This window comes from Berghia stephanieae, chromosome 3, assembly GCF_034508935.2.
Source record: "Berghia stephanieae isolate SIO BIC M18660-M18661 chromosome 3, UCSD_Bste_1.3, whole genome shotgun sequence".
Taxonomy (NCBI): Eukaryota; Metazoa; Mollusca; class Gastropoda; order Nudibranchia; family Aeolidiidae; genus Berghia; species Berghia stephanieae.
Genome location: NC_088362.1, coordinates 41345494 through 41360493, shown reverse-complemented (window position 1 = coordinate 41360493; position 15000 = coordinate 41345494). Strand labels below are relative to the sequence as shown.

The following is a 15000-nucleotide window of genomic DNA, read 5'->3' as shown; positions in this document are numbered from 1 at the left end:
TACTTGATTAACTGTATATTGTCATTGATAGTAAGGAGGGGTTTATTAGCTTAGTAAACCACAAAACACAAGAAAGAGGGCCATTTTCGATCCCGGAATATTCGAGATTATTTTTCTCCCTTCTGCCAAGCCAGTCCCCCTGTGATCGGGTTATTGGTCTTTAATATCCAGCGGAATATTTTGTTTGTTTTCCAAAGTGCTGCTAAGAGTTTCAATTTTCGATTAAAGTCTACATAAAAAGCAGCTGAACGGGCGTTATAGCTCTGAATGACTATTCTTTATAAATATACTAGTTTATTATTATAGACTTCTTACATTACTTTGGATTAATTAAACGATTTATTTATATCGCAGAAAATATTATCACTACAAACTTGCGAATATGTGTTGTTCCGTGATGAAAACAACTAGTTTAACAAATCCAAAGGCATGAAAGAAATCCAATAATAAAAATTATAAATTGAATTACTTTATCTAAACCGTCCCTAAATAGTACCGCTTTGAGGCGATGCGTCACATCTATTACTAATAAACATGCAATGCTACACAGACTTACACAGATCGTGCTGACACTAAAGGTTTGAAGGCGGTACTTTCAATTTTTTTCATCTGGTTCTGACGAAGATCTCTGAAATAAAGACAACTTTGATTTATACTTGAGTTTTTCTCCTGTGGTCCATCTAAGTTTTTTTTTCTTTGTATATCATTCTATTGGATATCATTTACAACATCCTAACTATCCACCACTATCACCACCACCACCACGACCACCACCATCATCAACATCATCATCATCATCATCACCATCATCATCATCATCATCATCATCATCATCATCGTCGTCGTCGTCATCATCATCATCATCATCATCGTCGTCGTCGTCATCATCATCATCGTCATCATCATCATCGTCGTCGTCGTCGTCATCATCATCATCATCATCATCATCATCGTCAGCAGCAGCAGCAGCAGCTGAAGCAAGCAGCAGCATCTCTACTTTATGGCCATCATCGTCACAAAAAAGCACAACACAATTGAAATCCCTGCAAATGTAAATGCTGACCCCTACCAACATCAGCCTTACTCTGTCTTTCACCGACAAAACAGCTTTTTACATTTTGTTTTGTTAAACCTATTTCGTATAATATTATTCGATTCAAACAATTCACAACTTATCAAAAACTTAAAAACCCAAGACTTTCTTGAAGCGTTCAGTCAAAAATGATGGTGATTTTAGTCGATAAACAATATATGGGGCAACAAGTTGTTTCTGATGACAGTAGAATAAGGAGTTTTGGATTAATTAAATCCACGTATTACCAATAAAACATCACATAACCCCGTCTGCTATTGACATCATTTTGACACCTCCCATATAACTATACTATCACACACTGATCATTTTGACACCTCCCATATAACTATACTACCACATACTCTGAACATCAAAAACACCCATCATAAATGCCGGCCCCTGACAGGCTACACCTTTTGCTTTCCGCCTTTGAAATTTTACTTCAAATGTTGATTGGTTAAGATGTCATGAATTTGAAAAACCAAAAAGGCTCTAACCTCTGACTTCTCTCGGCCTGACAGAAAGTGTGTCAAAATCCTTACATGTAACCGAAAAACAAATTCTCGGACGATATATTTCAAAATTTTGGAGGTAGTTAAATCATTTAAATAAAGATATTTTTGGCCCAAACAAAAAAACATGTTTTGTCAGAATTTCACTTTCCATCCACTTACAATGTCGTTAAATTGCCAAGGCCATCAAAGCTGCCCCCCTTCAATGTTTCGATTTGGTTCCGAGCCAATATCCTGAAAAAGAGATAATAATAGAAATGATATAGACTCTATTATCAATATCAATATTATATAATTATATGTGTCAGAATTTATGCTTGTGTCAGAACGTTTGAAAAGAATATAGAGATCAGGAAAGGTGCGACTATGTAGTCTTGTGGTATGATACTCGCTTTCGGATCGGAAGGTCCTGAGTTCGAGCCTCGCGCTCAGCGCATAGTTGAGTCCTTGGAAAAAGGTCGTTACTCACATTCTCTCACCGTATTCAGGTGTAAAATGAGTACCTGGCAGTTAACACCGTTGTCTTTGTCCGAAAAATTGTAATATCGCCTAACAGGCGTCATGTCTCGACCTACATGTTAAATGTTGCTGATGCTCAGGGACCCCTTGTAAAGCGCTTTAAGCACATTTAGCGGAATTTGCGCTATATAATGCTAAAAAAAAGTCTATGATTTCGGCTTGTTAACATGTACTTCAAGTGGCTATAACGGTAGCCTTCGTAAATTGACAACAAAATTACGCCACAATACAGGCCGACGACTACCAAAAGAATGTAAACAATGAGCTGCGTGAAATAATACAATAAGGTTAATAGTTTCCTTGGAAAACAACTAACAACTAACTTCACACTTTCTTTTAGTGGTCATCGCATTGTATAGGGACGTCATTTTAGGGGCAGTGTCAGGCTATATAAATCAACAAAGTGACAAACTAGGGTGCAGGCAATTGGCGTTTTTAACTCTCTCCTTACCAGCTATTTTTAGAATTTCCCCCGAATATTCACACCCACCCAGCATAGATATAGACTTTTCTTACTCAAACAAAAAGTAAAAAGTGAACTCTACAACACAGTGTGTAATATTTATAGCTGTAATCAAAGAATTTCTTTAAATTTTGTGATGTTCAAGAGAAATCAGAATGAGGAAATTGTCGGTTACATCTTAACGAATGTGACGATTTTCCTGTGGGTGGTAAGGAGAGGTTAAATAAAGATCTGAAAAAAAGTGTGTGTGAACCAGTTACAGACAAAGTGATAAAGAAAAATATAAGGAAAGAACAATCCCAAAAAATAGTCCTCATTCGAAGAAGATTAATTGTTTGGGATGGTTTTATATTTCTTTTTTTTTTTTTCTTTTCTTTCTAGCTTTGTCTGGCACTGTTTCATACACACTTTGAATTAACACAGGCTACGCGTTCTTATTTAGGCTTGCATAACCTTGACCCATTTATCACTTTTTTTTTTTAGTTTATAAAACCACAGCTTCAATATGATCCGATCTTACAAGACTCACTATCGGGAGTATTGAAGTAGATTAATCTTGTCGACAAGAAAAATCTTTTGGTCCTGAGCAGTAAGTCTGCTAATAGCCAGCCACTTTACTTGGCCGGCTGGATTTTGGTAAAGTAGTGGCCCTCCGGTTATAAGAGATTTTGGCGACTTAATTTCACGATTGGCATTATTACTACGAGGGGTGTATAATCCGTAGCAAGGCAAAATACCTACAATCAGCGACATCTACAGGGGGTATATGAGGTGCTAGCCTGCAATCCATACCGTTGACTTTTTCTCAGCTTTTTATAGACTCAATTTTCATAAAATCGGAGGAATCATATTGTTACTTGTTGCCATGTTTAGCTGCCCAAACAGATCAGATGTTTTTTTCTTTCAGCATTCATCTTATATACTAAAAGAGTTTAGCTTTTCCCACACATTTGTCGGTTGAATAAATGAATGAATTTTGCACAACTCCGCTCTTTGTTGTCGTTTTAGACCTCCAGTGGAATGGTTAGACTAGTTCTCATTAAATTTACTTCAACAGTAAGACAATAAACGTCAATGGTTACACGTGATTATAATTGTTTTTGACAGGCAAAACGTGTGCGAGTTTTACTTAACCGCTTACCATCAATAAACGGATGATTCCATTGCTTTGGTGGCCAGAACATGTCCACCATACACAATTTTTGTCATATAAAGCAGACAACTTTGATCGTTCCTCGGCGAACAATCGATTTTAACCTTCCTTGTATTTGGTTTTTATTTTTAATATGTCGCTTACGTGAGGCTAGAATCATTCTAATACTTTAAACAAATATCATATACTTTTAGAGTCCGTATTGGCCTTGGTTGTTTGGATGTATGTGAGTTAAATACAAGATGGTTCAAAAGCTATAATTTTCCATATTGTATTTCTTATGACTACTAAACTAGTTGTTTTACAAGTGAAAAAACTACCGTCATGAGCGAAGATTTTGATTTACAAGGGTATAGATAAATGAATAAATAAATAAATAGATTAATAAATAGATAAATGAATAAATATGCATTCTGGCAGAAAACGTGTCATGATTTCACCGGAGACAGAGATATGTAGAGACGTGAAACGTTTGAAGTGACAATAAGGTTTCTATAGCAGAATATGCGTGTCTATGCGTGGCCTTCGTAAAGTTATGGCCTGACACTGACCAAAAAATGACGTCAAAATGCCAGTCTTTTGCCACAAAAGAAAACAAATCGTGAGTTGTATTCAATAGTTCAACCAATGAAATAACTTGTTTTCATGGCACTACTAATGACACTCACTAGCCGTGCAAACCAATAATGAGTCAAATCAGTCCTTTGGATTTCGTGTCAGGCAAGATAGTAGCAGATGACGTCACTCAGGCCTTTTTATTGTTTTGCCATCGCGTTGTGATTGTTCTCACTAAACTGTATACCAACATAAGTTCATGTTACACAGAGTTGTGTGTTGGTTCGTTATACTTCCGGATGGCAATGTTGTGAACTCCTTGGCCAAGCGCATTCTATCTATAACAAAACGATGGCTACGGTCTATGTCAGGTCGTGTCAGGTCAGTAAACATCCTCTCGCTCATAATGTTTATATGTAATCAATTGAAATTTGGCACCTGTTTTTGCGGCTTTCTATATTCAGTTGGGTGTTTTCTTCTCACTAAATCCACTCGGACTAGAAACTTTCAGTGTATTTGTGCGATTAATATAGATAGAATGAAGTTGACCTCAATCGAGTCTTTGTTATTGTTTTTTCCATCCGCGTTTATGAGTAATTCTCACTTAACTGTATTATTCAGACTATAAAAGTTCATGGTTACACATAGTTTTGTGTGTTTGTCTGATATGCATCCGGATGGCAACGTTGTGAGCTTCTTAGCCAAGCGCATACAATCAATAGCGGACAGAAATTGTCTGTATCTCATTATTTCTCAAATGCCATGTCTACCGACTTGATATTGAACAACCATATACGAAAGGGGCTCCTAAGTTTCATGTTTCCATATTTTCATGTTTGTCTACGATTTCACCATGCTCAGCACGCAATCCATTACTGCATCTATTACCCCTAGCAGCAGGCCATGAAGAACACGATTTCCGTTTTGAACAGTACAATTTGCCGTTGTACCGAGAGCGTAATATTCAGAAATAGGATTCGGAACAATGGCGGACGCCCTTGTGAAATACTTCTCCGACGAGTTTAAAAATGTATCCAGAGGAGAAAAACATTATTTAATCTGATCATGTTTTGACTTTTATACATTCTGATCACATGACATGTGAAAAAGTTCTAGCCAGCATGAAGAATAAAAAGTACCGATTTTCTTTGTTTAGAACCAAGCTGCTCGTTGCTCGGCGGACGTGACATCAGACTATTGAATCCTATTGTTTCTATTATAGTTAGACTCTTCTTGGCACCGTCTCAAACAGTTTAATTCCAATCATTAAACAACGTGTCACTTACATTGCTTTCAATCTACCGAGAGTTGAAAAAGAACCTGGATCAATAGCTCTAATGGCATTCTCGCTGAGGTATCTGGTGACAAAATAACAAAACAAAGTCATTTAATACATGAATACATGAATGTGTAAGCAGACATCTCATATGAATAATTAATGTAATAAGGGAATTGAAAATGACACATAAGCAATCGATGAACTCGTCGTCGTCATCGTCATCATCATCATCATCACCATCAAAAACAACAATAACAACAGCGACACCACCACCACATTCATCATCATCATCATCATCATCATCATCATCATCATCATCATCATCATCATCACCATCATCATTGTAATCAGCATCATCATCTACAACAACAATGACAACAACAACACCACCATCATCATCATCATCATCATCATCATAATCCTCATCATCATCATCATCATCATCATCATCATCATCATCATCATCACCATCATCATCATCATCAGCATCAGCATTACAACACAATGAACAACAACACCACCATCATCATCATCATCATCATCATCATCATCATCATCATCATCATCATCATCATCATCAACAACAACATCACCACAACAACCACCGCCATCACCAACTGTAGCAATATCAATATCCATCTCGACCAGACTAACTACAACCACCACCACAACAAACCATCAACATTACCTACACCAATACCACCAGCATCATCATCATCATCATCATCATCATCATCATCATCATCATCATCATCATCATCATCATCATAATCACAACCAAAATAGCTAACTCACAAGCTAGACAAATGCCTGAGGTCAGCAAACATTTCAGTTTTAATTTCTGTAATAAGATTCCCACGAAGATCTCTGGTAAAAAAGGGGAGCAAATAAACATTATCTTCTCTTTATAGAAATTATTAAATCAACTTGACAGCAGAAATGGCATTAAGACATTAAACAAACAAACAATCAAACAAAGAAAGCAATAACAGTATTAAAATTATGATAGAATATAAATAAATTTGGCTTCCTTATTTTAGGTTCCAGCCAGCCGAGATGTACCTAGAGGGTCTATTTATTTTCACGTTGGTTCCAGCATTATTGTTGTTTGTTTGTTAATGCAAGAAGGACGAGATAATTAGTCGTACAAAGAAAAATTGTCGTTTGAGTAGGCGGCTTACAGCGTGGTCATCGTGAAGTTATAGCCTGACACTGAAACCCCAAAAAGACTGGCATTTTGACGTCATTATTTGGTTTTTGCACCGCCAATGTGAGTTGCCGTTAGTAGTGCTCATGGAAACAAGTGGTCCCATTGGTTGAACTATTGAATACAACTCACGATTTGTTTTCTTTTGTGGCCAAAGACTGGCATTTTGACGTCATTTTTTGGTCAGTGCCAGGCTATAAGTTAACGATGGCTACGCTCACAGTCACAAAATAGAACAGGGCAGGCGGCCCTTACATTTCCGTTTAATTGGCATGATTTATCAGATTTTTTTCGATCTTTAAGTTTATAGCAGTGGAAAGATATATTTGTTTTGTTTATTTTCTTTGTCTAGTTTACGATTGTACTATAAAATGAAAAAAAAACAATTACAATTTTGACCAAAAAACTTTCCTTAAAAAATCGATCGATTAAAATGTCCCAGGTATGACAGTTTTTGCCAAGATGAGAATCATTTTAATCGATTATTTTTGAAGGACGATTTTTCTGGCCAAAAGTTTAAATAAACGTGATATTATCAGTGTACGGCAGTATATATATCTACGTATTGTTCTATTAACCCTCTCCTTACCAACTGGAGGAAAATCGTCACATTTGTTACAATACAATGAACATTTCATATTAAGATTATTATTTTGTACATCAAAACACTGGAGGAAAAATCGTTGTTTAGTTAATGAAAAAAATAATATTGTTTTGAAGAACTAAATTGTGTTTAGCGTGCTATTAGGTTTGAGTTTTAAAAAATCAATTTTAGTGGTGGGTATGCATGATATTTTGGAGAAACTACTGAAAACGGATGGTAAGGAGAGAGTTAAGAAATTGTACGTTCTGTCTTTAAGACGTCCATATTTATCGTCTTTTTACTACTACACACTGTTTTAACCACAACCTTTCGCAAAACACCCCTTAAACAAGTACGTTTAAGATGATGATGATGATGATGATGATGATGATGATGATGATGATGATGATGATGATGAAAATGATGATGATGAAGATGATGATGATGATGATGATGATGATGATGATGATGATGATGATGATGATGATGATGATGATGATGATGATGATGATGAAGAGGATGAAGAAGAAGACGAAGAAGAAGAAGAAGAAGAAGAAGAAGAAGAAGAAGAAGAAGAAGAAGAAGAAGAAGAAGAAGAAGAAGAAGAAGAAGAAGAAGAAAATAGCATTTCAAGTGATAATGACTTCTTTTTCTCTCAAACTTCAATTTCTCACCTAAATGATTATCTATGATTGCATCGCAAACGTGGCTGCTTTTTTTTTTCTTCTAAGGCGACAAATCAGAAGGCTCTGCGATCAACGCAAAATTTACATAATAAATAGATAGTTGAAATAACTCTTATGTTATGTTCACCTGGGTCTCATAACATTTTATTACAAGATATGAAGTGAGTAGTATTGGAACTCTTCACTCATTCGAAGGAATCCAATAGGATTCATTAGTCGTACCGTCACTTCCTTCCTAATGACGTATGGTAACTTAGTAACACTGGCTCTAAACTATCGGAACAATGGCGGACGCCGTATGAAATATTTCTCCGGCGAGCTTAAAAGCGTATCCAGAGGAAAAAAACCCCATCAATTTGATCATGTTTTGACTTTTACACATTCTGATCACAAGGCATATGAAAAGGGAATGAAAAGTTCTCGCCAGCATGAAGAATAAAAAGTAAAGATTTTCTTTGTTTAGAACCAAGATGGCCGCCGTTGCCGGGCGCGTGACATCAGACTACTGAATCCAATTATCGTTGGATAAAGAAACAAAACTCAACGAGGCATTTTATGCAATGTTGAAATTATCTTGCATCAATGTGTTTTAAGCCAATTAAAGGAAGACAACCCAAGAAGGCATTAAACTTTTGAAAATTAAAAAAAACAATTTGAGATTTTATATAGAGCTTTACAAAGGGTCCCCGACCAACAGCAACACGTAACATGTAGAACGAGACATGAAGCCGGTTAGGCGATATTACATTTTTTCCGACAGAGACAACGCTGCCAACAGCCAGGTACTCATTTACACCTGAGTACGGTGAGAGAATGTGAGTAAAGATAATTTTTCAAGGACTCAACTATTCGTCGAGCGAGGTTTTTAAGCCAATTGAAGGAAGACAACCCAAGGCATTAAACTTTTGAAAATAAAAAAAAAACAATATGAGATTTTATATAGAGCTTTACAAAGGGTCCCTGACCAACAGCGACACGTAACATGTAGAACGAGACATGAAGCCGGTTAGGCGATATTACATTTTTTCCGACAGAGACAACGCTGCCAACAGCCAGGTACTCATTTACACCTGAGTACGGTGAGAGAATGTGAGTAAAGAGAATTTTTCAAGGACTCAACTATTCGTCGAGCGATGTTCGAACTCAAGACCTTTCGATCCGAAAGCGATTGTCATACTGCAAGAACACATGACCGTACAAATGCTTTGCTCTACATTGAGTTTTTGATTTGTATCGCGAACGACTGCATTTTGACAGCATAATGTATTGAAGATTTTCGAATGTTTAAAGAAAGACTGTGATCGTATTTCGAACTTCTTTGCTGGTGTATCAGTTGTATGACGAAATGTGTGTGAAGAATAGTGAACGTTGTATAATAATAATAATAATAATAATAATAATAATAATAATAATAATAATAATAATAATAATAATAATAATAATAATAATAATAATAATATTAATAATAATAATAAAAATAATAATAATAATAATAATAATAATAATAATAATAATAAATAATAATAATAATAATAATAATAATAATAATAATAATAATAATAATAATAATAATAATAAATAATAATAATAATAATAATAATAATAATAATAATAACTATAATAAATGGTATTTATATAGTACTTTATCCCATTGTCACAGACTCTATGCGCTTTACAGTGACATAGAATATATTACAGGAAGACACGTGTTGATGAAGAAGTGATACGAATTCAATTTAATTTCAACAACAACAAAATATGATAACGGTATTGCAACTTATGACGGAAAAAGATAAAAATTAAAGCAAGATTTGAAAATTTTCAACGAATAATTCAAATAAATTAATTCTCGACTCCTATTCCTCATCAGGATTCTAGTTTTAAAAGTACGAAGAAAAAAAAAACATTGACAGACAATATGAGCCCTCTTCTTCGACGTAAACATGTGACAACATTTCATTCAAAAAGAAAGACTGGGAGCCAATTTGTATATGGTTTACTTTATGTGATATATCATATCGGTCACTTTGTATATGGTTTACTTTATGTGATATGTCAGATCAGTCACTTTGTATATGGTTTACTTTATGTGATATATCAGATCAGTCACTTTATATATGGTTTACTTTATGTGATATATCAGATCAGTCACATTGTATATGGTTTACTTTATGTGATATATCAGATCAGTCACTTTGTATATGGTATACTTTATGTGATATATCAGATCAGTCACATTGTATAAGGTTTACTTTATGTGATATATCAGATCAGTCACATTGTATATGGTTTACTTTATGTGATATATCAGATCAGTCACATTGTATATGGTTTACTTTATGTGATATATCAGATCAGTCACAATGTATATGGTTTACTCTATGTGATATATCAGATCAGTTGCTTGATATTTTATTTTTGTTGTTGCCGAGATAAGGATTAACAGATTGGTCCATTGATGAAAGTTTTCAATTGGTATATTTGGTTGCAAAAACAGGAAATGGCAACTGATTAGGTCTATAATTCATACTGTAAATGTAGGCGTGGTGATATTGGTTTTAAAAAATTATTATTTATCATGAATTACTTTTTTAGGTTTAAAGCAAGAATAGATTATGAAACATTAAACTAGAAATTTGATTTCATTCTTGTGTATCTTATAAGTAGACATTTGTCACCTTTTGATGTTCTGATGAATTCTTCAATGAAAGTTTGAAATTTATAAAATTCATAAATTCCACGTAAAACAAACAAAATATAAAAAAGGTTTATACATAATTTTCAATAAATCAGTAACTTAAATCTGAATGGGAAACCAGCATAATGAGATTGTCATTTACTTACATCAAATGGTTACATTGTAAATTTTTGGATTTTTAAAACATTTTTATAAAAACATTTAAGGATAAATCAAATCAGATTTTAGACAATATGAGGGGTAAAGAAGAAGAAGAAGAAGAAGAGGAAGAAGAAGAAGAAGAAGAAGAAGAAGAAGAAGAAGAAGAAGAAGAAGAAGAAGAAGAAGAAGAAGAAGGAAGAAGAAGAAGAAGAAGAAAAAGAAGAAGAAAAAGAAGAAGAAGAAGAAGAAGAAGAAGAAGAAGAAGAAGAAGAAGAAGAAGAAGAAGAAGAAGAAGAAGAAGAAAAAGTAGCAGAAGAAGAAAAAAAGGAGGAAGAAGAAGAAAAAGAAGAAGAAGAAGAAGAAGAAGAAGAAGAAGAAGAAGAAGAAGAAGAAGAAGAAGAAGAAGAAGAAGAAGAAGAAGAAGAAGAAGAAGAAGAAGAAATTAGATGTTAGCAAATATCACGTCATTTCTATACAATCAAAACCGGTTGAAATTAGAATAGAAAAAAAAACCCAGAAAAATCAACACGTGCATAATTTTTTTTCAAGAATTACTCAGTCGCACAAATTAATACAAAATCCCCTATAAATGTTTTGGAGGCGTCTGCTTTATAATAATCTGCTCTTAGAGACTCCTGGAGTCTATGCCCCCGTAAGATGTGAATAATGTAAATGTAATAATGGCTGAAATCGCCCGCTTTTCTGGACGCCTCCATTAACAGACATTACGTCAATTGATTTCTTTATTGCTTTGTTTTGGGTGTGATAAGGATGGTGTATATTTATGAAGCAGAACACGGGATACAACGCGAAATGTTTAAAAAATAGCACGTAACTTCGAATCCATCATAAGGATCAGCGAAGAACTTGGCTAAAATTGAATGAGGACTGAATTTTACTATTTTAATCAAACACATTATGGCGCTACGTCGAAGGTGAATAATGTATCAGGTATCCCAATATTAATTAATCGTAATTGGAATAAGAAATATATACTGAAGGGAATAATTGACGTTTTAATAAAGCACTATTTAAAATATTATATGTACTGGCCAAACCTTGACATCATTTGAATGTGTCCTGATAGATAGATTGATTGACAAAGTGGTGGAACAAAAGACATCGATTTGGAACGGGTGGCGAGATTGATAAAGAGTATAACATGATTCTCACATCCGACTTTGCCTACAATATTGTTTCCGCAGACGAGTAATTTAAAGACTCGCGCACGTCTTGTGAAATAAATAGGTTATTAGCTCGATGGATGGCTGGGTAATTTAATACATTAAGAGAGAGAGAGAGAGAGAGAGAGAGAGAGGGAGAGAGAGAGAGAGAGAGAGAGAGAGAGAGAGAGAGAGAGAGAGAGAGATGGGGTGGTGGTGTAAGAAGGAACAATAAATATAAAACTGGAAGTTATACTCACAGCGTACGAAGATTAGGCGTGTCTTTGAATAAACCTTTCTCAATGACAGAGATCCTGTTGTTCCGTAAATCCCTGATAAGAACGAAGTATAATATAAACATCTTGATATGATATGACATCTTCCTAGAACTAATCATTTCATTACATCATTTCTCTGTCAAACCTCTCCTAAATAAATCTAAAGCTTTTACCTTTAAACACTTAGTTGCCGTGTTAATATTTAAAAACAAAACAAAATATGATTTACTTTTTCAATTCTATTAGGAACTATTTTCTTGGGCTCTCTTTTGGAATTCGCCCGTAATTGCTGATGCCAGTTGTTAAACTTTTTCTTTTGATCAAGGACGAAACAGGAACACTTCAATTATAATACATTTATCCTCTATTTTCGATTCCTTTTTGGATCCACGATGGTCACCGTGCTTTATAATTCTTTTAAACCCCACGACAATGACCAATACACACTTGATATAATATATATATATATATATATATATATATATATATATATATATATATATATACAGCTTGATACGAATTCTTTCGCAGAGAACAGACTCATACGCCGTTTAGCAGAATTGAAGAAAGCACAAAACATGATAAAAAAAGATATTTTTGATCCTACCACCACGGTACCAAAAATAAAAACTGTTTACTTGCTCCCTGCAATGATATACTCTCATACTTGGTCCCAAACTAAAGCATTGCTGAAAAAGCTGAATAAGACCATCTAAAGAAGAAGGTTTAACATCAGGCCGCACACAATGTGTTGATATTCGCGAGCAGAGCATGTGGCAAGTCTTCATGGCAGACAATGATGGACAAATAGGTGTACTGAACGGCGGTAGTGGACGGGGAAAGATACAAAGAGAGCTTAAAGTCAGCAATATCCCTGCATAAATTGGCACAGAAAGGCTGCAGATTGCAATGAATGGAGAAGTTTGGCAGATGGCTTTTTATTAAGACGAAAAACACAACTGACGTAAAGTATAACAGGCAACAGGTAGCAAGTATAAATTCGAACAAAGACAGCTCTGCTTCGAGCAAAAATTGAATGCCCATTTTCGACAGTACTCTGAGAATGTGCGTAAGAAAAGCTTTACTCAGGGTATGCCTAAAAGGTGACTATTCTCTGGTTCGGGCCCTAGGACCAAAGTGAGGTCGTGTTTTGAACCAAGACGCATGTGACAGTGTACTGGCTTAACCCATTTTGTAGATACATGTAGGGTTTGAGAATTCAGAAATCTGGTATTTAAAAAAAACATTCATGACAACGTTCAAAATTAAGTGGGCGTAGTCGGAGTGTAAAACAGACCGATTAAAACCAGATTTCGACATAATTAGGTCTCTGAAAAGCGCTTTATACAAATTACCCAATAACCTAGTAGTGACTTCAGCCCTGGGAAAGGATAAAATGGATAGTGTAACATAATTGTAAGATGGATCCAATGTCTAAACAGAAATTGAAGATCCCCTTGATACATGGACAACAATGCAATGTGTGACTTCATGTTGCCTTTACTTTTTCAGTTAAAGAACGACAATTCACATTTTTTTAAAAAACAGACCAGAAAGTTATATAAAGCAAGAGAGTTTATCAGGTGAAAATACAATTTGATTCCATAATGCCTGCTAAGAAAACGAATGAAGTAGAAATATTATAAAGCGCCGACCTTATGCGCAGTGAAACCACGAAAAGATGTTTGTTTTCAGAGCGTCGACGAGTACAACAATAAACACACCATCATTTCAAAATAATCTCCGGTGTAAAATATCTAACAGAAAGATAATAAGAAGATGTAAACTGGACGGGTTCCAAAAAGAACCAAAACATCTTACGAGCTCTTCAGACAATAATAATATGTCTGTTTTGATTGACCTATCTTCAAAGCTTCGACGAATTTAATCCAAACAAATACGATTGCAAAGAAGGAGTTTTAAGTAAGAATCTGCAATACAACTTATTAAAAACACGAGCACAATTAATTCCGATTGTAAATATTTTCTTTCCGAAATAATTGTTTCACATTGTTGTTTAAACCAATTGTATGGTCAATTTATAACGTATCGAAGTATTTTTGACATTTTTAATTGTAATATGTATATCTTTCCTTTTTCATAATCATTAACAAAGATTGTAAAATACTCAGATAGATTATGTATAAACTGAATAATTGAAAATGATCAAAACAGTAGAATTCAGAGCGATCATAGCAGTTAAAAATCTGATTTTGTATGGAAGATTTTAGCAGGGTGGGCCCAGTGGTATGGTCTTTGCTTCGCGCCCGAAAGGTGCCGAGTTCGACTTCCGTCGCGCTGTGTGACCTTGAACACAATTGCCTCACTTTGCGGCACTGCGCCGTCTTTCCTTGGAATAGACCCTAAAGACAATTTGCCACTTGAGGATGAATAAAGGCAATTTTATGTTTTTGTTTTATCATTGTTATTCGTATTTTGTTTTGGTATTCATTGAATTCGTGTTTAAAAAATAACTTTAAAATCTGATCAATGTCATTGTGAGAAATGTTCTCTCCATTAAATCAGAACGCTGGGAATACATCTAGACCCAATATAAACAACCGGCTGGCATGAAATTTATCTTGGCGTCAAGATAGTGTGTCACTCCAGCTAAAGAATCAGGATAAACTGTTGTTTTTATTGAATTATTTATATCGACTAAAACCTTGTAAAATTCAGAGTGATGAT

The 15000-nt window shown here is 34.7% G+C and overlaps 1 protein-coding gene across 2 annotated transcripts in view; it reads right to left on the bottom strand.

The window, feature by feature from the left end:
* Positions 1-15000, bottom strand: part of LOC144967739 (uncharacterized) — a 170074-nt gene that overhangs the window by 8202 nt on the left and 146872 nt on the right. For both annotated transcript variants that reach the window (XM_078905322.1, XM_078905321.1), the window contains exons 10-14: positions 12295-12366; positions 6352-6423; positions 5564-5635; positions 1750-1821; positions 557-628 (exon numbers count right to left, since the gene is read on the bottom strand). In XM_078905322.1, coding sequence (XP_078761448.1) covers positions 557-628; positions 1750-1821; positions 5564-5635; positions 6352-6423; positions 12295-12366 — 360 coding nt within the window. The remainder of the gene's footprint in view (positions 1-556; positions 629-1749; positions 1822-5563; positions 5636-6351; positions 6424-12294; positions 12367-15000) is intronic.